Here is a 25,255-nt window from a genome sequence, read left to right on the forward strand (position 1 = left end):
ACAGTTAAGTATTAATACTTTGCTTGCCCTACTTTAATTCACATTGTGTTTGTCTGTCCTGCTGTGAATGTTCATGAAATCCTATCTTCAATTAAACTCTAGGACAGCAGGGACTGTGTTGAGATGTTCCTTCTCTATTTTTCTCATGAGCGCTTTCAGTATGTTGGCATGTACCCGCGCTAGATGGATGATGCTGAATGTATGTCTGACCTTCTAATTTGCTGCAACGTTCTTCCAAAGTCAACACTTTCTGCCGATCCTCTTCCCATGAAAGAAGTTGTCTCTGATGTACTGCAACCATATCATTGAGCTCTCTATCTCGATCTTTTAACTCTCCAATGAGCAGCTGCAGCTCTTTCCGTTGTTTCTCAATAGTGGAAATCTCAACCTCTGACCCGATGTTCTAAATATAGAAAGTAATTTCCAAACAATTATATTGGGTTGGCCAAAGGAATTTTAGGGCCAACTCAGTATCTTCTTTTGCTGCCAATTCAAGGTAGCAACTTGAATCAATAAATTTTATTTCTTGATTACAACATGGTGGCAAAATTATGTATATTTAACATATGCTAACATCTACTATACACTCTGTCTCTATCATTTTCTGTCATACCAAACACACTACTCTTAAAGAGCAGGACCAGCTGTAAAACCTCCATTGGTTAATCACAGATAAACCCATTTCTGCATTTTTTTTCTTTGCTGTCAACCCTCCTTGTATCAATCAACAATATTATCCCCCATCTTATACCCCCATCTAGCAATTCTAGAACAATTAAGTAAAGGGAAACAGGAAGTAAATATTGTTTAAATATAACTGGTCCAAATTCAACATACCTACTTAAAAACAAATTTTGTAAAGGAAAAATTTCAAACATACACAGAAGATAAAAGAACAGTATAATGAACTCACATTTGCTCAGTAGCTAGGTTTACTACTATCAAAAATTTTGCAATGTTTCAATCTGCCTTTTTCTTTTTGTGGTTGATAAAAAAATGTATTTTACTTGTAGATACTTTGGTATGCCTCTCTAAAAATGAACATTTTTATATAGCCAAGATGCCATTTTCATGCCTAACAAAATTATCTACAATAATTTCTTTTAGGCATACATCATTTCAAAGTCTAGTGCAGTCAAGTTGGTCTCAGCTAAGTGGGAATCCAGAATGAGCCACTTGGTGGCTCCAAGACTTTGGGCAAGTTACTTAACTTTCTTAACCCTTAGTTTCTTTGCTGTGAAATGGTAGTAACACTATTTTCGATTTCTTAGTCATGTGGATTAAGCAAGATAAGGTCTGTAAAGCACTTCCCATTGTGTCATTAAAATGACACACTATTGTGTCTTTAAAAATCAATCAACAATTAAATCTAAAAGAGAAATGGAAAATTTTTTCCAGCCAACCTGAGGATTGTAACCTGGGAGACAGTCTTTCAAAAAGCTCTGAGAACCATTCTGCCTGTAAGATGTCAAAACACAGTTACATATGTTTTCAAAACAAAGCATTGAAAATACATCAAAATAATACATTCACCTTTACACAGTTCAGATTTGCACAGACAAGGCAAGTGGTGGGTCATTGTGACCCCTTACATGATTGAAAAAGGAATGCTATCTACTAAGGAGTTGCTTGCTAGTTCTAAGGAAAAAAAAAAACACCTTTTTTTTTTTTGTAAGCAGGCATTCCTAGGTCTTCTAAAGGGATCTAGTTAATGTATAAGGGGGATGCACAATACACATGAGGAGGGTGTGGCTCAAAGTGCAGAGAAAATTTTATGTTAAAATTTTCATGTCCTGCCTTAATAAAATTTTGTTCCATCATAACCGATCAACAAACATTAGCTATTATTAACAAATTATCAGCTAGGCTGTAAGTCACATTCTGAAGTATGGCACTGTCCCCATCTATGAACTGAAGAACTAAAAAACAAAAAACTGAATCACTATGCTGCACACTGAAACTAACGCAATATTGTAAACCAATTATACTCCAATTTTAAAAAAAGGGTTACTGTTTACCAGAGACCCATGTACATCATTATTGCTTTCTGAATTATAAGAGTTGTAGAGAAATAATAATGACGAATTAATTACTTACTTACTAAACACAGAAAATGGAACTTGGAGTCAAGGAATTCCAAGCCATAAGACTTGAATTCCAGTCTTTGGTAAGCCATTTCACCCACTCATTCACTCAACCAATATTCTCTGGGCAGACCAGTCGCTTGGGGCATTGAGCTCGCCAGCCAGGAGCACGGATTCTAACACGGGAAACAACAATGGACCAAGTGTGCAGAACACGTTCATTCAACCTATACGGACCAGATACATGCACATCTTGGGCAAGTTTACTTTCAAGACGTTTTGGGAAAACTGGTGATTACAGCGCTGCTCCACTTGCAGGTGGCTGGGAAGCAAGGGCAGGTAAGCGAGCAGGTGTATAGAGAAACAATCTGCAGATGCCCATTGATATATCGTTAAAAAGTGAGCACCGCGCCTGGGCTGAACACGTTTTCATTAAGGTAAGGAAACGGACGTGACGCTCCCCTGCGTCCTGGGTATTGTTTCACATTTTAAGCAGGAACGATTCCTGAGTAACCCCCATGCACGTTGTCCCAGAGGACTGCTCTCCGCTAGCCCTGGGACGAGCCGGCGGAAACCGGAGGCGCCGAGGGGCGGCCGCTCACCTGGCGCCCGGCCAGGAAGGAGGCCGAAGGGTTCATAGGTGTTTCCTCCACCCCCAGAGACAGTCGGTGTGCGCAGCGTCACCTTAGAAACGCCATCGGCGCGCCTGCCCGGAGCGGCGGGGGGCGAGCCCCGAACCCCGGAGCCCCGCGCCCTCGCCGGCCCAAGCCAGCCCGCCCAAACCGCCGACTCAGCGGAGCGCGCCTTGCCCGCTCGGCCTACGGCGTCGCCGAGCGGCCGCCCCGGCTCTCGCGAGACCCCACGGGGGGCTGGCTCCCTCCTGGCGCGAGCCGCGCCGCCATCCTGGCGTTTTGTTTTTGCAAGTCTGGAGACTCTCGAATGGTTTGTCTGGCGATGTAAAAGCCGTTACCCGCGGCCCGCAAAGAACCGCTCCTTCACCACTACCCAGAGAATGATGGAACAAATGAACGGCCGTCTCTGCCACATCGTCCTGGCCTATGTATGACCAGCTGCTTACAGACTCGCATCTTTCCCTCCTAAACTGTGAGCGCTGTCGCCTTAGCTGCCCTGCACGTCCGGGTAGGGAGAACAGTCCGTACCTGGCATTCAAATGGATGGAGGCAGACGCCACCTCTGGTAGTAGTTGATAGTCAATTGCTGACCAGCCCCGCAGACAGTTCTAAACTGAGAATCATAGATGAAGAGAGTAAAAAGTTTCGGGTTTTTTACTCTTGATGTAGCTCTTTTGTTAAATAACGAGGTACCCCTTGGGGTGGGCGTGCACCCCCTGGTGTACATCAAATTACGAGATGCACCTTTTGGGGTAGACGTGATGCCTCAGGGTGGACGTACACCCATCCTGCTGCTCAGCCTGGAAGGGTGCTGTCCCTCTTGAGGGGTGCTCGGGCTGACTTCATCAGCCCCTGGATGACTTGATTCCTATTGTTAAATCAGTCCCTGTCCTAAGTCAGGTGATTCCCATTGATTCAGTCAACACCCTGTATTGTGTGACTCATATATTAAACCAACCCCTAAATCACGTGAGTCGCCGCTGATTAAATCACCTCCCTCAAATACTGTCACCCACCCCACCCCCACCCCCGTTAAATCGAGTCCTTAAATCGCCTAACGTTCATTAAACCAATGAAACATTTTAGGTTTCCTGACCCCCCCCCCCCCAATTAAATCAATCTGCTTAACTCTCAGGACACACATTAAGGAGGAGATTGATTTAATTAGGGTCACTAAAATCACTACAGATGGTGACTGCAGCCATGAAATTAAAAGACGCTTCCTCTTTGGAAGGAAAGTTATGTCCAACCTAGATAGCATATTCAAAAGCAGAGACATTACTTTGCCAACAAAGGTTCGTCTAGTCAAGGCTATGGTTTTTCCCGTGGTCACGTATGGATGTGAGAGTTGGACTGTGAAGAAGGCTGAGTGCCGAAGAATTGATGCTTTTGAACTGTGGTGTTGGAGAAGACTCTTGAGAGTCCCTTGGACTGCAAGGAGATCCAAGCAGTCCATTCTGAAGGAGATCAGCCCTGGGATTTCTTTGGAAGGAATGATGCTAAAGCTGAAGCTCCAGTACTTTGGCCACCTCATGCAAAGAGTTGACTCATTGGAAAAGACACTGATGCTGGGAGGGATTGGGGGCAGGAGGAGAAGGGGACGCCAGAGGATGAGATGGCTGGATGGCATCACTGACTCGATGGACGTGAGTCTGAGTGAACTCTGGGAGTTGGTGATGGACAGGGAGGCCTGGCGTGCTGTGATTCATGGGGTCACAAAGAGTCGGACACGACTGAGCGACTGATCTGCTGATATTCACTAAAGCAGATTGAATCAGTGGGTGTGCTGTCCCCCTTGGGAGGGGCATACACTTCCCTGGGGTAAGTTAAATGATGATGTACCCCCATGGGGTAGAGGTGCACACTCTGAGGGTCCTGCCCCCTGGGAAGCAGGTGGTTGTGCACCCTGTGGGGGGGAGACCCTTGGCACTTTATCTTGACAATATTTACCATGTTCTGAGTTGAGATTAAGATTTTCTTCTCCTGTTCATAATCACTCCTTCCCCCTTTTTACTCATATAGGAACTGAACTATAAAAAAGTAATGCTTATTATATTTAATCTCTGGTCACCCACCCCTACTGCTTAACCCATAAGATGGCAGTGCTGGCAAGACAAATTCGTAATAGTATTTCAACTTTACTTTTGGTTGACTGTGAATTAGCAAAACACGCCCTTGTGTTCATAAAAGATAACCTGAACATGGAAAAAACAAATTTAAAATTTCTTACCTTGGAGCTTCCCTGGTGGCTCAATGGTAAAGAATCGGTAAAGAATCCGCCTGCCAACGCAGGAGACACAGGTTCGATCCCTGTTCGGGGAAGACCCCACATGCTGCAGAGCAACTAAGCCTGTGCACAACTATCGACCCTGGGCTATAGAGCTGGGGAGCCACCACCACTGAAGACCATGCTCCACAGCAAGAGAAGCCACCGCAATGAGAAGCCTGCAAACCAAAACTAGAAAGTAGCCTGCACTCTCAACTACAGAAAAGCTCTTGCAGCAATGAAGATCCAGCACTGCCAACATTTTTAAAAAGAAAAAAAAAAATCTTACCTTGAAACTTTACTGATTTGGATGACACCTGTCTCCTTAGGATAGGCTCATGTTCAGGAGAACCAACAAGGCAATGCCTTAGAGTTAAAAAATCAAGAAAGCAAATGCTGACGAATTGTTAAATGACCTATCAATAGATGACTATGCAGTAAGTTGTGGTGGTGGAATGAGAAAGATGAAAAGGAATGTGGTTGAATGTCAATTTTCCAAGTGAGGAACATTTTAACTCACATGCTTCTCAAATTTCACTTTTGTAAAATTTGGGAGTTTTAGGAAGCCCTAAAATGTCATTCTTTACCAGGCAATCACATACCTAATATTCACTTTAAAAGTACAAGTATAGAAGCAGTAAGAAATGAGGCTCATTTTTATGAGTTATGGTTGCTAAGTACCAATTGGATGTGGTTAAGAGGGTTATTATGACTAGTTGCAAATCAAAAATCTTAGTATTTTAAGGTAAAAAATCTTTAAAGAGAAAATATAAGAATTAAACAGCATCTAGTTATACATTAATTCAAACTGATGAACTCTACAGACTCATTCCAGTTTCTCTACCATATTTCCTAAGTAAAGACATTTAGTAAATAACAGAACCTAAAAGGTATAAATTGTTTTTAAAAAATTGTTATTTATTAATTTTTAAGAATGAGAAAGCTACCATGGATTATACCTAAGTGACAGCTGACTTAATGTTATTTAACAACTAAAAAGGAATTTAAAACCATATATTGCCAGATGTTTTTTAAAAATAAGACACTACATACCAAAACTGTATTTGTATTTGAAGTTGCCAGCTTAATCATTGTAAATCTCTTACACATATTATAAAGCTGTTTAAAGTATTCTTTTTGCTAAAAATACTAGATTGTGAAAGTATTTACATAATAAAAGTATATACAGAATGTATGAATTCAACTCAGTCCTTGAACTATATATATATATATATATATATATATATATATATTTTGTGTGTGTGTGCGTGTGTATGTGGCCATGCCATGAGGCTTGTGGGATCTTAGTTCCCTGACAAGGGATTGAACCCAGGCCACAGCTGTGAAAATGCTGAGTCCTAACCACTGGACAGCCACAGAATTCCCCGTGAACAATAGGTTTTAATCAGAGATTAAATAGTTGCATTTTAAATTTCAAGTCAAAGAAAAAGATTCACACATATACACAAGGACAGTTTTAATCCTGCATTTTCCTGCAGTAACATCCACTGTGGCTATAAATGGACTGAAACTGCATTTGCCAATAACTGTGAACATTAAGAATCTTTACATGAAGTCACATGTGTTGATACAAGCACATAGACATCTTCTAGCACCAACAAAATACATACATAACACATATCAAGTGGTCTTAATGGATAAATTTGCTTCATTAGATAATTTTAACTAAACTCACAGTTAATGCAGAATTTCATTTTCTTAATTTACATCTTTATTTATACATTCTTCCTAATGTTTCAATTACTCAAAAACCCACTCATTCATTCAAGATGGTATTCTGCATGGCAACAGACAATGGGTTCTAACTTTCTTAAAGGTGTTGACAGCAACTTAAAATACCACTGAGTCTTCTTTCCAATTTGTAGCACCAGACTTAGGACCTTTATAAAAACAGTTTAAATTCATTTAATATATTCATTAAGATTCACTGTCACTGCTTCTCTTCCGAGAAAAACACATTTCAATTGCTGCTTTCCAGACTATACTAAGCAATGGTGTGTATTATTTTCAAATGACTAGCAGAATTTCACTCACATAAATTTACAGCCAGAACAAGAACTCAGGCTCTCTGAATGGTTGTCCACTCAAGATGATGAAAATAATGTATAACATGGATTTGGGTGTCTGACCTCCTACTTACCATTATCAAACACCTTTCCAAGTATTCTTAGAAAGTATTTTAAAATATATGCAAATATCCTACCATATGATATACCATTATTTCTTTAACCATTTCCCAACTGTGCATTTATAATCATTTGCAATTTTTTAAATATTATGAGTAGCACTGTGATGAACACCCTCATCCATAGTTTTAAGCAAGACATTATATCTTTAGGATAATGCCAAAGAAGTGGGTCAAACAGTGCAGATGGTTTTAAGGCTTTTAATATACTTTACCAAATAATCTCCACAACAGCTTAAACAACTGTTACCAACAATATGTTAATATGCCCACAAAGTGAACTTGGTTGGTGACCATGAAGCAAATTCAACCATAGATCCATGAGATACTCAAGCATCTCAAAACTACCACACCAAATAAGCAAGGAGAGTTATTACTGGTGATGAAGCCAAATTCAAATCTTTAAAATATCACTCAGATAAAAAAAAATCATTTTTGATTAAATTGTGATTATTTTAAAATAATCAACAGAAAAGCTTTCCACAGAAAATCTAGTTTTTCCAAAAATAAAGTTAAAAAGAAAGAGAAAAGTCAGTACCAAACGACCAAAATTTTTTATTTGACTAAATTCTATCTCATGCATAAGCATGACAGTCTCTCCTATTTATTAGACTTTGGCAATTAAAAAAAAAAAAAAACAACACCCAAAAACAAGCAGCCTCGTACAGAACAGTGACAATTCAAAGGGCGAGGGGTAGGCTACAGTTTTACTGTAGGATAAATATATATATTTTTAAAAGGCCTCTCTCCCTTTGGCCACATCAACAATCAGTTCAGATCATTAAATACAGACACATTTTCAAAATCACTTCTTCACTTCTCCAAGATCTTCAATGCTATCATCATCCACCTATAAAACACAAATAATTACATTTCATGAGCTGTGCTTAGCAACTAACATGGAAGCAACGGCTTTAGTAACTTACTTCTATAGATGCGCAGGTTCCAAATACTCACCTCTGGCCATTTTTCCTGAATGACATCAATAATATCATCTGTAAAGTCTCCCTGAATGATGATTTCATCCTCCCCTGTTACTGAGGCACCACAGGAGAATTTCTGAGCAAAAAATCTTTGTGCTTCTTTAAGATCAATTTCTGTTATTTTAAAAAAAGAAACAGTGAGACTATAATTGGAATCATATGTCAAAGATATTTTTCCATTTTGAAATGTAATCTGCATTTTAAATTCATAAAACAGATCATATTAATGGGTTTCATGTTCCTTTCAGAACAGTAATTACAAACTACCCATAGGCAGTCATCTGAACAATGTAATATTTTTAAGATCAGATAAAGCCTCAGTACATAAATATAAGATCATCCATACTATTCCTGATTCATATAGTAAGACCAAAGAAAATCCAGGAACACATGAATTCCAACATTACATATACACTTCCAAGTAAATGAAGTTCTTGTGGTTATCCCTTTTTACAAAGGAAGACACTCCACCACTAACCACCTTCCCTCCCCTGCTACTGTCATCCAGAGGGGACAGGTCATTTTGCAACTGTTTGGCTACTGAGACTGGGAGGCAAAGTGGAGCAGTGCTGGTAGATCTGCTCAGGGAAACCTGTCCAGCCCTCATTCTAGATAACATGTGCACGAGCAGAAATTCTGGAATGGAAAAAGTCAAACCAGTCACCTCTGCAAAAGATTTTTAAAATTTTAAATTTGACTATAGTTAGAAGTCCAAAATCTCATTTTGTATCCTTCTTAGCAAAAAACAGAACTGTAAAATTTTCATGATAATAGATTAAAAAGAGAGAATGAAATGAATTAATGAACAAAATTCACAAATTTTAAACATACTTAAGCTTGAACTCACCAAAAGTTGCAAGGCCACACACTCTTGTTACATATTTCTTCTTTGCTCTGGGAATTTTGGCTATCGTAACCTTTTGTGGTACAGTTTTCTTTTTCTGTTTTATTTGACCCCTTCCACCTTTATTTATTAAGAAACAGTTCAGGATTAGTTGTTTTATCATAAATAGAGAATACTATCTTTAAATATACTGATTTTCAAAAGGTATAAAATATTCATTTCTAAAGTTTCTTTTTCTAATACAAAATTCATAAACACATGCATGAGCATTCATTCAGTCAATACATAGTAAGTAGTATGTGCTGTGCACTGCACTAAGGGCTGAGGACACAAAGACGAAGAGAACAAAAACACAGTCCCTGTCCTCCAGAGGCTCTCAGTCCAGGGCAAGGAGAGAACAGGTTAAATTACAGCAATCTGGTATATACTGAAATAGGATCCATGAACACAGCACTACCATAAGCTCTGCAGAGGAATGGCTACTCTACTTCCAGAGGACAGAAAAAGTTTCCCAGAGAAAGTGGCATCTAAGTGCCTGCAGAATAAGTCCATTTGAAGGGAGAAGGGCTGGTGGAGATATAAAAAAGGAAACAGACAAGAAAGGATGCTGTAATTGAGAACTACGCTTTGTCTTTTGGTGTGTGTAACAGGAAAGTAGGATTTATTGGTTGGCCTAGTAAGGAAAAGACAGTGCCAAGGCTTCCTTGAGTGCAGGGCCCGCCACTTGTCCAGGGGGCCACGGTTAGGGTTGTACTCGACCCCACAACCATCTGGGACAAGCCACTTTTCTGCCTCCATGTTTTCAAAGTCATCCACATTAAACTTAGTAAATCCCCAATTCTTGGTGATGTGGATCATCTGGCATCCAGGGAACTTGAGCTTAGCCCTACAGAGTGCTTCAATCACATGCTCCGTATTCTGCAGCTTGGTATGGATGGACATAGCAACTTGACCAATGTGGACCCTGGCCACTGTGTCCTGGGGCTTTCCAAAGGCACTTCACATACCTGTCTGGAGCCTAAACTGGGGTGGTCCCATAGGCAATTGGTCTCCTTAGGGCGGATGCGAGTGTCCACTGGAAAGGGCTGTCTCCTTAGGGCGACTCATATAGGCCACAAGCTGAATACACTACAGAGGAGGTAGTGTACTGTTCACAACCATTGCACACTGAGCCCCCATGGGGAAAAGAGCATGGTTGGCTTAATTGGCTGCAAATACACTTGTCTGAAGGAAGCTTATGATATGTAGGAAAGAAAGCCAGATAGGCAAAGATTATATACAAGTCATTTAAGAACTAGTACGTCAAGCTCTGTTATATTGCAAAGAAAAGAACCCAGCAAACAAGTGACTATGCAGGAGTGAAACCATTGATTTATGGTCTGTCAAGATCATCATACCCTGTGGAGGGTGGGCCTGTGAAGAGCAATGAGAGGCCGGCCACTGAGGAGGCTTCTACATTAGTTCAGGCAGAAATTAATCAAAATCTAAATAAAGCAGTAGCAACAGCAATGGACACTAGGTACAGAATAAACAGAGGAAGGAGACAAAATCACAGAATTCAGAATGGATTGAAAGGGGCAAAAAGAAAGAAGCCAAGATGGGTTTCAAGTTTTTGGCTCAAATGATTGGATAAACTGTGCTGTCATTAATCAAAGTGAACAAAACAAAAGATGCAGATTCGGGACTTAAGTGAAGTGCTGTGTTTGAAGTGCCTATGGGACTATGCACATTTCTAGTCTAGAGACATGATCCAGGACTAGATTTGGGAGTTCTAAGTGCAGAGTGGGGGCAAAAGTTAAGGATGCAGAAGAATCATCCAGGGAGGATATGCAGAATGAGAAAGTAAGTGCACAGAGTCCTGGGAAACACCATTTTTTAAAGGGACAGAAGGGAGAAGTCTGCACAGAAGCCTGAGGAGAAAGGCAAGCAGAATGAGGGAGCAAGCACAACACTTCAGAAAGGAGTATTCAGACGCTCTCTCACCACTGAGCAACCACCCAGCCATTTGTGACCCTTGTCAGAGGAGTTTCAACGGCATCAAAGTCAAGTAAGGATGGACTGAGGAGTGAAGGCTCAATGACTGAACTGAAAGGAGGACAGCTGAGTCTAGTCTTAGCAAGAAGTCTAGCTAAGAAGGGAATGGGAAGGAGAATATGGCAAAGAGAGACACGAGTTCTTGGGGGAATGTTTTTTGTTTTAATGAGAAGTCCTAGAAAATATTTATAAGCTGATTTTAGTCATGGGAGAATTAATTCAGGAAGAAGAAACAGGCAGGGATAGGATACAAGGCACGAGAAATTCATTTTAGAAGGAGGAGAGGTAGACAAGTATATTCATCAGTTGTGAAAAGAAAAATTCAACTGAGCTGCCAGTAATAAGGAGAGAACAAAATCTTTTATAAATGTCCTCACTCTAATTAAATAGAATACATAAGATATTTTTATAAGGTAACAAAGTTTTTAAGTCATAAACAAGCCGGCTGGCTTTTTTTATGTATATACATGGCAAATGAAGCATGTTTCCTTGGGTCCAATTTACTGATAGAGACCAAATCATAGGAAACCCAGTCATCCTGAGAACGATCCTGTACCCCTCTGTATGGTATTCACATAGAAGGCAGTAACAGGAAGATGTTACTCAGTTTGGGAATGCTTTCATTTCTTATTTCTTCTAGTGGTTGTTGTTGTATAGTTGCTAAGTCGTGTCCAACTCTTTTGCAACCCCACGGACTGTAGCCCGCCAGGCTCTTCTGTCCATGGGATTTCCCAGGCAAGAATACTGGGATGGGTTGCAATTTCCTTCTCAAGGGGATCTTCTCGACCCAGGGATTGACCCCACATCCCCTGCGTCGGCAGGCAGATTCTGAGCTTTCTGGGCAGCCCTCTTCTAGCAGTATGTTTGTATAAGTCAAATCATGCCTCACCTCTCTTTTGTTTTTTCTTCTCTTCCTCTTCCCCTGCTGTTCCTTGACCCTCACTAATTCCAGCTTCTTGTTTGGGTGAATTTTCTAGATGTAAAAACAAAACCCTTATAAGCACTGACATCACTTCATGCTAACATTAAGAAATTACCCCTGAGAAACCCCATACACAAATAAGGTATTTTTTTAATTTATTTTTTAATTGAAGGATAATACCTTTACAGACAAATAAGGTATTTTACCAACAAATGAGTGTAACATTTATAAAGTCAATGATTGTATTCCTGGACTCCTATCAGGCCTGATTCTGAAGTCATTATGGTTTAAGTGTATGGTGACATAAGCCACATTAAAGTAGCATAAAACCCTTAAGACTCCACAGGAGTGTTTAGCATCAAGCATACTGATTCTCTTAACAGAAAGCCTGGTCCTGAATATGAAGATACGTCCTAGGCAAGTCAGGGCCCACCAGGTAGACTGACTGTTACAACAGATTTGAGGGTGCTTATCCAATCACAGACGGACCATGTTGTCTCAGGGGTTGTGCCTCATGGAAAACTATCTGAAAATCAAAGCAGCAAATAGCAGGGTAACATTGGGTATACTTCGATAGCCCTGTTTCTGGCCCAGGGTTTCCCTTCTTCTGCTACTGCCTTCATTTTTACCAGTATTGTACGAAAAGCTATCAATTTGCTAATTGAGGAAATCTGTCCTTCTGCAGTTTTCCTTACCTTTGGCTACAGCAACTCCATTCTAGTTGCTTTGGTCAGAAGTCCAGCTGGCTCTGTGGCTTTTCCTCACATCCCACATGCAACACATCAGGAGACCCTGTCAGCTCTACCTTCAAAACATGTCCAGAATCTGACCACTTCTCACCACCCCACTGCTACCATCCTGGACTAGGTGGTCATCCTCCTGACCCAATCACTGCAAGAGCCACCTACTTGATCTCCCTGCTTTGCTGCCTATGCCTCTCTTCAGTCTTTTTTTTTTTTAGCCATGCCACGCAGCATGTGGGATCTTAGTTCTTTGACCAGGGATTGAATCCGAGTCCCCTACATCCCTGCTCTGGAAGCCCAGTCTTAACCACTGGACCACCAGGGAAGTCTCTCTTTAGTCTATTTTCAACATAGCAGCCAAAGATGCTGTTGAAACAAAAGTCACACCTTATCATCACTCTTCTGCCCAAATTGCTCCAAAGGCTTCTCATCTCACTCAGAAAAGCCGAGACTCGCTCTTTAAGACATAGTCCTTTGTTACTTCTCTGACTTCATCTCCTACCTGCCCCTGACCACCCTCCCGCCAAAAAAACACAAAAAACCAAAGGCCTCCTTGTTGTTTTCTAAATATGCTGTATGTACTAAGTGGGTGTGCTATCTGCCTGGAAAATTCTTCACCCAGATATTCAAAGAACTCTCTCCCTCACTTATTTTAGGTCTTTGTTCAAATGCCATCTTTTATCTTTCAAGATTTCAAATTCTCTCCCCCAAAATTCTTATCTTTCTATTCCCTGATTATCATAATTTAATGTATTTATTTCATTTGTCTTGTTTTACTTATTTTGTCTCTCCCCCTATAATTTCCAAAGAACAGGTCTTTTGTTTACTGCTTTATTCTCAGCATCTAAGAGTGTGTAGCATATAGCAGGCATACAAGAAATAATTTGTTAAGCGAATGAGTGAAAATATATGTCCCTAAATCATTTACTCTTCATTATATAAGAAAGTTGATATTTTGACCTATCCTATCCAGATTAGACTCATGAAGTGGTCCGCGATTTTATGTAAGAAATCTTAATTAACCGAAGACCTTAAAACAGTTTTAAAGTCAATAGACATAGATATATAGAGTGATACAATTCTGTTCCTACTAGAGGACTTTTGTATCTTTAAAATAATGCCCTACATGCATCTGTTTCAGGTGTACAGGCTTTTATGAAAGAAAAAAAAATGTTCATACCTACAGTAAGTTTTGCAAACTCATTTGGAAAATTCTTCTCTAACCATTGTCTACATTTAGCAACATCAGGCATATATTCACAGTACTGGAGGGGGGAAAAGAACAAACTGAGTCACAACAGTATATTTTTAATCATTTTCATTAAAAAATCATTCCCTGTGCCTGCTATTTATAGAATGATAAAATCAACTACTCCCACCTAATGTCTCATCCACAGAAAATCTGTATTCAATCAGGAAATGTCCCATAAGAAATTAAAAATTAAAACACACCTCCTCACTGTAGCAATTTATTTCCTTTCCAACAAACAGAAGGGCAATTAGAAAAAGGAGGAAACAGACAAAAATAACCACAAGCATTTCTTGCTTCGGGCATATAGGCGTCTCATTTGTATGATCTGCCCACAGAGCCTGACTTAGAAGCTTATCAACAGAAAGCCTTACACATAATTTATGCTTTCTCTTCTCTGTTTGGATGTTAAACTTTGACTTTAAGGTTACTCTTGTTTTATTGGCTGACCATGAGTTCTGTGCAAAAATCCAAACTATGCATAGCCAAGTGCAAAAGATGCACACATATGACTCAAAGTCTAAAAAAAACAATCTGTAGGACCATAAAATCATTCTAAACCGAAGTTCTCTATAAAAGGTTGAAACTCTGCCAGCAAATGACAGAAAATGAAAAATAACAAAATGAAGTTCCCAAGCTAGCTATAAAATCAGTGACCTCAAGTTAAAAAAGAAAAAAAGAATTTGAAAAGAACTTACCTCTGTTGGTAATGAACAGACTGGGGAGATGGAGAGAAAAGATTTGAAAATATAAATAAATAAGTACACACACACAGGACTTATTTTTAATTTGACAAAATGCTTCATTTCTATTTTTCCCTATAACTTGTCTATACCACTTTTCAAATACTACCCCCATCATGTGCTTTTTTTGAGGTTAATGCCACATGGTTAATAGAGACACTATCTTGATTTCTTTTTTTGATCTAAAGAACAATGTCTCCTTCAGTTGCTAAAACATCAAACTATACTATCTGGCATGTCTTACGGTTTTACCACAACCACTTCAATGGGTTGGAAACTAAGCTAGGATGGGAACAATTACCCATGCAACAAAGCTTAAATGGAGCTGGTTATTTCTTTTGATAACTTCACTAAAACAGCCGCTAATTTTCGTTCATACGAACACATTTACAGACTTCAGTAGCACTTCTGCTACCATTTCTTTGCAATACAGTTTTCCTCTCCTTTTCACGTTATGCTATACAAGGTCATGAAACTGAATTTCCTTCCTTCAAAGACAGGTTGGTTCAGTCTTGTCACTAGAAGCCTGCAAAGGCTAAGGGATTAAAAAAGACTCAAAGTTTCTCAATTTTAACTATGACTCTATTACTGGGTCAACTGCTTAATTTTTAAGGTGAGGAATGGACTGGTACAGTGGGCCCAACACCTTGAGGCTTGTGAGGGAGAGGACGGGTGGTACACCATTACTAGTAACAGCAATTACCATCTACTGGGCACATGTTTCATCATCACAACCCGATAAGTAAGAATTACCATGTTTATTATGATTGACAAAAATGAGACTTAGAACAAGTAATTCGTTTGCATCTGGTTAGAACAAGATTTGAACCCTGGTCTGTTTCTGAAGCTCATGCTCGTTTACTTAATTAAACCACAGAACCTATCAAGGCAATGCAGCAGTGTACCAGCCCATTATCGGTCTTTTATAGATGAAGCCCTGAAATAGGTTAAATAGCTCATCCAATGACAAAGGTGGTAATGTGGCAGAAACTATTCGATAAAATGCACCATCTATTTCAGTTTAGAGTTTCCTACTAAAGCTCTGTCTGCTTAACCAGAGCTCTCTGATCTTCACAGTTCAAGTTCAATCACTAGTAGGAACAGATATTCAGCCACACTTTCAGGATATAATTACAGGTTAAATACCATTACTGCAAACCCTAAAACCATAAAACTTTGTACACCATTTCAAATAATATTCAGTTCAGCAAAATTCTAATATGATGAAAAAAGTTGGACAAATCTTCCAAGTTCCATATTATTTGAGTCAATTTTCCTCCACAGATGATTTACTATTTGTAAACTATAGCTCTTCAATGAAAATAATGAGCAGTCACCAGCTTTATATCACTAACAACCTGACCTTATGTACTTGCTGATGAGATACGAAGAACAAAGTCCATCATCCATGAAACCTTCTGCTATGGCCTTCATGTTTGTGTCCCCTCAAAATTCACAATGTGGTGCTATTAGGAGATGGGGCCTTTGGAAGCATTATTTTATTTATTCTTTTCAACAGCCTGCTGAGGTAGGCTCTGTTATCCATTTTCTGGATGAGGAACTGGTCAAGGTCACTGGCCTGGCTTGGCCAATCCTGGCTAAACCAGGATTCAAACTCAGACTGACTTCAGATTCTGAAGTCTCAGTCCTGCAGACAAATGTCTCCCTGGAAATGACCCCATCCACATACCCTTGTTTCTCACTATATTTCAACCAGCATTCTGCACCAATTAGCTCCTTTTTTCCCCCCTACCCTAAAATACCACATTAAACCTTGCCCCCATACTGTTTTTGTGAATTCCTCCACCTTTCCTTGCAAATTCTACCTATTACGTAAGGTTTCTCACTTCACTTTCCCAGCTTCCCTTCGAACAAAGATCCCTCCTTTTCCTAAAATCCTAATTCATAGCTCTGGTCTTTTTAATTTAGCATTGAATATTACCTAAGTCCTTCTCCTACAACCAGACCTTAAACTCCTTGATGAAAAGGTAATCTTGTCTCCATCCTAGTGCCTGGAGTATCAATACAAACTAGGGAAATAAAAATAAACCTTTCTCAAAAAGGTTAGGGACCTCTGGTGACTACTGGTGAAATATCACTGGGTTAGATGCATACTTAGTGTGGTTATTCAAAGCCATCTCTGGAGTGACATAAGCAATTGAAGAGGATAGCTTTCACATACTGTATTTCATTAATTCTTTCTTCTTTTCACTTTTATAGGGATGTATCCCATAATTATGGCATGTCAATCTTAACATATTTTTCTTTCTCAGTGGAACCTAAAATAATGGTGCCTCTTATAACATATGGAGACTTAGATTCAATGAATTAGGATACAAAGAACAGTAACTCGTAACTACATCTGACAAGCAAGGATGAATAAACTAAACCAGTATACTTTTTTAATAAGAGCACTTACTGTATCATGTTCTTGAATTCATTGCTGAACCAGCTTTATAGGAATTATCTGACTTCAGATGTAATCACCATCTTTATTTTACAGACCTTAAGAAACAGATCTCTAACCCTTAGTGAAATCAGGTAACTTGCCCAAGGTCACAGAGCTAGAATAAAGCAGGAGCAGCTGGTAATGCCCAAGGTAAGGATGCAAACCCTGGTCCATGATGCCAAAGTCAACCTTACATAAAGTTCCCCTGCCTACTCTCTGGGATATTTTATATTCATTTTATTTTCTTAATCAAAGATAGTAAATAAATGATGAGTTGATACAATTTTTCAACTCAGTGACAACACCTCTCCTTTTATAGTAAATTCCAGAAGAAATCTCTATTACATTCACAGAAGGTAAGGTCCACAAGAACAATGACTTCTCCTAACTTATTCATTATTCAGTTTCCAGCACACAAACCAGTTAGGCACATAGTAAGTAGCCAAAAATATTTACTAAAAAAGATAATATTTACTTGCCCTTTACTTTACTGTCGTATGTCTTCAAATTTTTCTGAACCTTTCCAAGATGCTAGGAAAATTAGTTATTTCCAATTAACAAATATTTCTGAATTGAAAATGAGGAAACACAATCAAAGGGAAAAAAAACCCTGATCCACATTTTATTAATCAGACCAAGGACACTTTCCCACAACTGTCCTACTGCCCATCATTCCAGCCTCATCATCTTCCACTTATTATTACACTATTTCTACACTACACACTATACTCATACAAAACTCCTTATTTCTCCACAGACAAGCTTTCCTTACACAACTATTCACTTGATCTAGGATGCACTTTCCCACTCCCTCATCCAGTCATCCCTTAAGAGTCAATTATCTTACAAGAAGCCCAATTTTAACAGCCAGACTGGAAAGTTACTTTGGGCTGGAATAATCTATTTACACATGTCTATTCCAAGTGGACTGAAAATTTCTCCAGGCCAAGTAGCAAGACCCACATCCCACAGGTTGGGAAAATCTGTTCATCCATGCCTCCTCTTCCCCAATTCCCAAGTAAAGACTCACCAAATGACAAAGATGAAAAAATTACTTGGACCAAATGTGAAGCCACTGATCATAACGTATAAAAATACGGTGAGTGAAAGCCATTTTCTGCCTTCCAACACTTACCTCCACAGTAAAGGACTCGAAGTGGGTAATCTGCATCTAACTTGGTGTTGCTCCTCTGGTCTCCTCTGCAATCATGCCCACCGGATTCAGAAATGTCAGCAGCCATTTCAAAACCTGTCAGAAAAGAAAGTAACACAGCTTTACTATTTGGGACCAAGGCCCTGAGAGAAACACTGTTCAGGTGTAGCCTTGTCTTCCACTAGAAATCCCCCCACCCCAAATCTGTTTTAATTCTCTGCTGAATGAAAGGTAAGAAGCTGGATTCATAAAATATGAGTAATTCTGGGCACACCATTTTCCAGGTCTACAGGAAAGCGAGCGACAACACTGAGATTCACAGCAAATGGACCATGACAACGCAGCGGAGGGGGGCGGGGGGCACCGGTGGAAGAAGCAGCAATGGGAAAAAAAGGATGGGGATAGTGACCTCGGTGGAGACAAGGCAAAAGGTTTGGGGGTGATTCGGAAGGGATGCAAAGTACAACAACAGAGAAAGGCCAAGAAGCAGCTGAAGAGGCTGGAAAAACCTACGAAGAGGGGGTGAAGAAGAGGTGGGTAGCCGGAGGCGCCCAGAGTGCCGGGTGTGGGGGCGGCTGGATGCCAAGAAAGGGACGCTTTAGAGTCGGGAGAGGGGATGGAAGTGAGAGAGGGCGGGGAGACCAGAGTCTGAGGAGATAGAATACGGGCGAAAGGACCAGAAAGGAGCAGAATGTAAGCGGACTAAGGCGACAAGAGCGGTCAGGTGTGAGGGCGCGACCTGAAGCGAAGGGGGCAACCCCGGGGACACCAGAGCGGCCCATGTGGGCGGGGGTGTGGAGACGCCCGGCCCGGCCCCCTTCCGCCGGACAGCACCTCAGCTTCCCCACGCTCTCTACAAGCTTCTCCGATGCGGGAGAGGCACGAGGGGTTATTACCCAGGCGGTCGCACAGCCTCCGCCGCCTCCGCTCCCGCCACTACCGCCAGCTGAAGCGACACATGCGATTCCTCTTCCCCAGCCAGAGCCGCCCGAGAGCGCGTCTACCAGCGGCGGTCCCGCGAGACAATAAGCCTTTATCGCGAGATTCAGTGGCCGCCGGGCGGCTGTCGCGAGAAGCCTGAAGGCTGGGGCGGGGAGGAATTGGAGAGCATGCGCATTTCGCTCAGGGGCGGGGCCAAGCAGCCTAGAGGCTGACAGCCAGTAGGCGGTGCTCGTTACCTGTGGGAGAGGGTGGGTGGTCCGCGGTCGCGGCGCGGAAGGGGGCGCTCTTTGGAAAGCGAAGACTGCTTACTGCTTACTCCTTCCTGCTTACTGCTGAGGCGGGGACGTGGCCGTGGCCCTGGGGTCTGGAGTGCATCCTTCAGTCCTGACTGACGTCCAGCCTATTGGATGTCATTCCTCCGCGGGGAGATTGCAACTGGAAAAGGCGTTTGGTTTAATTTCAACACCCTACCCTATATTGGCGGAATTCTTTTTAAAAAGACAGTGTCAATGCTATTCCATTTTTCTCATTGCATTGCAATCTCACCAACCTAACAACTATTTTCACAGCTTCCTGGTGTTTACTGATCCTTATATGTGTTTTAAATTGGAATTAAACTCTCCACGTCACTGTAGACTAAAAAATTATTCACAACCTCAAGATTGAGAGTTAGGTTTTACTTGGCTGGAATTTTAGGGCTTCAAGCCTAGGAGGCAGCATCTCAAATTAACCCTGAGAGAACTGTTCTGGGGAGGGCAGAAGCCAGGATATATAGGTATTTTGCAGCAAGGAGCAGGTAGTCTGAAAATCAAAAGATTATTGTTAATTAAAGAAAATCAGGTATGTCAAGTAAAGAAATTAAGTGATTTTTCTGTGTATGAGCAGAGGCAGTAGTCTGCTGCTGCTAAGTCGCTTCAGTCGTGTCCGACTCTGTGCGACCCCAGAGACGGAAGCCCACCAGGCTTCCCTGTCCCTGGGATTCTCCAGGCAAGAATACTGGAGTGGGTTGCCATTTCCTTCTCCAGTGAATGAAAGTGAAAAGTGAAAGTGAAATCGCTCAGTCGTGTCCGACCCTCAGTGGCACCATGGACTGCAGCCTACCAGGCTCCTCTGTCCATGGATTTTCCAGGCAAGAGTACTGGAGTGGGGTGCCGTTGCCTTCTCTGGCAGTAGTCTGGACTTACTGAAATCTTTCCTTTAATATACACCTCAGCTACCTGGGGCCAATATCCTGTGTTTTCCCATCCTGAGTTTCCTCAGGGCTCGTTGTAGGGAGTAGCTGTAGTCTGATGACTGCTAGATGGCAGGTATTTTTTTCCTTCCCGAGTTCCCTCAGGGTTCACCAGCTCACAGTTTGGTGGTGGTGATGACTGTGACATGCTTTGTTTACTGATACTGCAGGAAATAGTCCATTTCTCATCAGGTTTTCACATACGGTATGTCTTGGCTTTGCTTCCATCTAGTTGTTTCATTTTGGGAAAAACCCTTCATATCCATCTTCACCCTGAGTCCTATTTAGGAAATGGGAATAACACTACAACCGTTGAAGAGATGTGGGTTAGGGAAATGGAGACCAAAAGTGCTATGTAGATGTTGGAGGTGGGTCGGTTCTATTTTGCCGTTTCCTCCACTCACATCTGTCTCATTCTCCCCCTTCCCTACAACTTCATTTGCCACCACCAGTACCACCCTTAAATTGTCTGCTTGGAACTTTGTGTGTATGAAGCCATCTAGCATAATCTTTTGCACCAGAGACTATAACCTCTACTCTGATATCTTTCTTATATAAACGAGTGGTTTCCCCCTCTCGTGAAAGAGCATCAATTCTAAAAGATATTAAAGATCTTGTTTCTAAGCCTATTTGATTCCAATAATAAAAGGTTCCATTTATTGACACTTAACGTGCCAAGAACCTGTTCATTTGGAGATCGAGTCCAGGTGACTTCATTTCATAAAACTTGGGTTCTTACTATGTGCCAGGGGCTTCCTAGGTAGCACAGTGGTAAAGAAGCCACCTGCCAATGCAGGAGATAAAACAGACGCGGGTTCAATCCCTGGGTCGGGAAGATCCCCTGGAGTAGGAAATGGCAATCGGCTCCAGTATACTTGTCTGGAAGATTCCATGGACAGAGGAGACTGGCAGGTTATAGTCCATGGGGGTCTCAAAGAGTCAGACACGACTGATAACTGAGAACGCCCTATGTGCTACATGCTGGGGAAACAGTGAACAAGAGACAAAGTCCCTAATCTTATTGAGCTTAACAGTCTTAGAATTACAAAATCCTTACAATGTAGTGACTGTCTCTAATTTCCAAATAGAGGGTAAAATCGAAGCTCAAAGATGGGAATGCATCGTTTACCTATGCTTAAGACACAGCTAGTAGCATGTTAATGATCTTAAGACATACATATGTTTACATTTTCACGTCTCTCGTATCAAGATGTATTGCATGGAATGGAGTCTTCGCGTTGTTGTTTTAGTTGCTAAGTCGTGTCAGACTCTTTGTGACCCCATGAACTGTAGCCTGCCAGACTCCTCTGTCTATGGGATTTCACTGTGGCATATTTTAATTTGGCAGTATTTTTCCTTTCTTAGTGATGCATAAACTATGGTGCATCTTGCAGTCAGTGGCATCTTAGACATGAGGAAATATGGATAAGTGGTCAGTCCTGTGTAGTAGACCTAATGTCTTCAGTTCCATTCCTCACACTTTTCCTGCTCTGCTTTGTAGAGAAGGGGGTGTTGACTCCTATGACTGAATTCCCAAGCTTTCTTTTTCCTGAGCTACCAGCTAGTTCAGTCAATGGGAGGCAGTAATGAGACCATGCCATCTTCTTGGGCACATCTCTAGCAGTAGCGAGTGGGTTCTCCCCCTGCATAATTTAGGCATCTCAGCTTCTGGGCTCCTGTGACATCACTCCTTCCCTAGATCTAGTCTCTAGCCTGCCAGTGGTGATTGACGGCTTCTTGCTGCTGATTTCTGAGTGGCTTTACCATCTCTGTTTAGCTTTTAAAGCCCTGAATGAAATTCCTCTCTGCTTTAAATACTTAGATAGTATTTAAATACTGTTCTCTAGGTGAACTCTGCCTGACATTGCTGGCATTCAAACCCAGAGCTGTACTTCCTCACGCACTCATCACAACCTGTCAGCATTCAAGTAATAAAAGGAGGAACAACCTATTAAATAAAGAAACAACAAAAAAAAAGAAACAGCACAGTGGTTTCTCACCAGGAAGCCACAGACTCTGAGAGGCAGGGGAATTATTGCAAAGAATACAGGAATCCAGCTGAAAACTAAACATTGTCAGGAAATTGACTAAATATCTTTCAGCCTTAAGTATTACTATTTTTCTAGTGTAAGTTATAGTTTTCTTCCAATGAAAGTCCAAAGGTTGAATCTGATGGGCTTGTTTCCAATTGCATCCATTCCTAAATCAATCACCATAACTAGTCAAGCTCTGAGTCAAGTGTCCATTTTTGGAACTGTGTTTGGAATGCGGAAACAGGTTCAGTTCAGTTCAGTCGCTCAGTCGTATCCAACTCTTTGCAACTCCATGAATTGCAGCATGCTAGGCCTCCCTGTCCATCACCAACTCTCGGTGTTCACTCAGACTCACGTCCATCAAGTCAGTGATGCCATCCAGCCATCTCATCCTGTCGTCCCCTTCTCCTCCTGCCCCCAATCCCTCCCAGCATCAGAGTCTTTTCCAATGAGTCAACTCTTTGCATGACGTGGCCAAAGTATTGGAGTTTCAGATTCAGAATCAGTCCTTCCAAAGAAATCCCAGGGCTGATCTCCTTTAGAAGGGACTGGTTGGATCTCCTAGCAGTCCAAGGGACTCTCAAGAGCCTTCTCCAACACCACAGTTCAAAAGCATCAATTCTTCGGCATTCAGCCTTCTTCACAGTCCAACTCTCATCCATACATGACCACAGGAAAAACCATAGCCTTGACTAGACGAACCTTTGTTGGCAAAGTAATGTCTCTGCTTTTGAATATGCTATCTAGGTTGGTTATAACTTTCCTTCCAAGGAGTAAGTGTATTTTAATTTCATGGCTGAAATCACCATCTGCAGTGATTTTAGAGCCCCCCAAAATAAAGTCTGACACTGTTTCCACTGTTTCCCCATCTATTTCCCATGAAGTCATGGGATCAGATGCCATGACCTTAGTTTTCTGAATGTTGAGCTTTAAGCCAACTTTTTCACTTTCCTCTTTCACTTTCAACGAGAGGCTTTTTAGTTCTTCTTCACTTTCTGCCATAAGGGTGGTGTCATCTGCATATCTGAGGTGATTGATATTTCTCCTGGCAATCTTGATTCCAGCTTGTGCTTCTTCCAGCCCAGCGTTTCTCATGATGTATTCTGCATAGAAGTTAAATAAGCAGGGTGACAATATACAGCCTTGACGTACTCCTTCTCCTATTTGGAACCAGTCTGTTGTTCCATGTCCAGTTCTAACTGTTGCTTCCTGACCTGCATACAGGTTTCTCAAGAGGCAGGTCAGGTGGTCTGGTATTCCCATCTCTTTCAGAATTTTCCACAGTTTACTGTGACCCACAGTCAAAGACTTTGGCATAGTCAATAATAGTATCAAAACCAACAGTTTACTCCAGCCATCCTCATACTCATGCATGCTAAAATTATATTAAAATCTAAAGCCCTTAGGGACTTGCCTGGTGGTCAGGTGGTTGAGAATCTGCATTCCCAATGCAGGGGGTCCAGGTTGGATCCCTGGACAGGGAAGTAGGTCCCACATGCCACAACTAGGAGCCAGCATGCCAAAACTAAAAAGATCCCTCATGTCACAAGGAGAGCTTCCCTGGTGGCTCAGGTGGTTAATAATCCACCTGCAATGCAGGAGACCCAGGTTTGATCCCTGGGTTGGGAAGATCCCTTGGAGAAGGGAATGGCTACCCACTCCAGTATTCTTGCCTGGAGAATTCCATGGACAGAGGAGCCTGGTGGGCTACAGTCCATGGTGTTTCAAAGAGTCAGACAAGACTGAGCGACTAACACACACACACACACACACACACACATACACACGCTGCAAGGAAGATCTCCCACAAGGGAAAGATCCCATGACCTGCAACAAAGATCTGGTGCAGCCAAATAAATAAATATTTCTAAAAATAAAAATCTAGTGCTCTTAACATATCAAGTGGGTGTACAGGTAAGGCAGACTACCTTACTAACAGAATCCTGTTTTACTTGAGGTCGCCATGTGTCCAGCTAAAGATGCTTGATTGCCCAGCCTCCCTTGCAGTGAAGGAGGCTAAGTGATGCAATTCTGGTCAATGAGATGTAAGTGGGTGCTGAGAAGGGCATCTCTTCTCTTGGGAAACACTGTGAAAGATTTTTAAATGGACAAAAAAGAATACTGGGTGTCCTGTTTAGCATTCTCTTCAGTGTTATCTTTCCTTGTCTTTGTGCTATTTTATAATTTCGTAAGTTGTTAAAAATGGATAGTCATGCAGTTTGCTCTTGTCCATAGAAATGCAAATCACTTCTGTCTAGTGGAGCTGTAATTGATTATTTCTCTGTTGACTAGTATTCCATCTGCTTGTAAATTCATTTCGGCATTTCTGATGCTTATGTAGGTGTATATGAATGCCTATGTGTGCATGTTTTTTTAAATTCTCCTTTGAATTGGTTTTCACATCTCCTGATTCCCATACTAATTAAAGAATGAAATAAAAATATTGACACATTTACTTATAATTGGACAAGAGTCATGCTTGTTTTTTTCTTGTGGCTTACAGGAACTCGTGGCTTACAGGATCTTAGTTCTCCAACCAGAGACTGAACCTGGGCCCTTGGCAGTGAAGGCATGAGTCTTAACCACTGGACTCAAGGACCTAAAACAGATGTCCTTCTCATTATAGGGGACTGGAATGCAAAAGTAGGAAGTCAAGAGATATCTGGAGTAACAGGCAAATTTGACCTTGGAGTACAAAACGGAGCAGGTCAAAGGCTAACAGAATTTTGCCAAGAGAACAC

General features: G+C 41.3%; 2 protein-coding genes and 1 non-coding gene across 10 annotated transcripts in view; all 3 read right to left on the bottom strand.

Moving 5' to 3' along the window:
- The window catches only part of CCDC62 (coiled-coil domain containing 62), a 43,752-nt gene extending 40,847 nt beyond the window's left edge, over positions 1 to 2,905 (bottom strand). For 3 of the 6 annotated variants that reach the window (XR_003030028.2, XM_024977697.2, XM_010814016.4), the window contains exons 1-2: positions 2,687 to 2,904; positions 211 to 403 (exon numbers count right to left, since the gene is read on the bottom strand). Coding sequence is in view for 5 of the 6 variants with exons in the window: in XM_024977697.2 (XP_024833465.1) it covers positions 211 to 403; positions 2,687 to 2,722 (229 nt within the window). In the remaining variant the exon portion in view is untranslated. Of the gene's footprint in view, positions 1 to 210; positions 404 to 1,403; positions 1,459 to 2,686 lie in introns of all 6 variants that reach the window. The other 3 variants (XM_024977698.2, XM_010814023.4, XM_059876354.1) reach the window with 3 other exon arrangements.
- A 4,470-nt stretch (positions 2,906 to 7,375) lies between these two features.
- On the bottom strand, positions 7,376 to 19,310 carry DENR (density regulated re-initiation and release factor). Of its 3 annotated transcripts, none has more exons than XM_059876155.1 (8): positions 19,192 to 19,310; positions 18,291 to 18,404; positions 14,662 to 14,681; positions 13,895 to 13,979; positions 11,939 to 12,022; positions 9,019 to 9,135; positions 8,146 to 8,285; positions 7,376 to 8,038 (listed from the first exon to the last, which is right to left on the bottom strand). In XM_059876155.1, the coding sequence occupies exons 2-8, from the start codon at positions 18,394 to 18,396 to the stop codon at positions 7,994 to 7,996; spliced, it is 597 nt and encodes a 198-aa protein (XP_059732138.1). In that variant the 5' UTR covers positions 18,397 to 18,404; positions 19,192 to 19,310; the 3' UTR covers positions 7,376 to 7,993.
- On the bottom strand, positions 10,099 to 10,229 carry LOC112442143 (small nucleolar RNA SNORA70). The gene has a single exon (XR_003030147.1). It is a non-coding gene; the product is annotated as a small nucleolar RNA SNORA70 (small nucleolar RNA).
- Positions 19,311 to 25,255: the final 5,945 nt, after the last annotated feature.

Source organism: Bos taurus, chromosome 17 (assembly GCF_002263795.3).
Source record: "Bos taurus isolate L1 Dominette 01449 registration number 42190680 breed Hereford chromosome 17, ARS-UCD2.0, whole genome shotgun sequence".
Classification (NCBI taxonomy): domain Eukaryota; kingdom Metazoa; phylum Chordata; class Mammalia; order Artiodactyla; family Bovidae; genus Bos; species Bos taurus.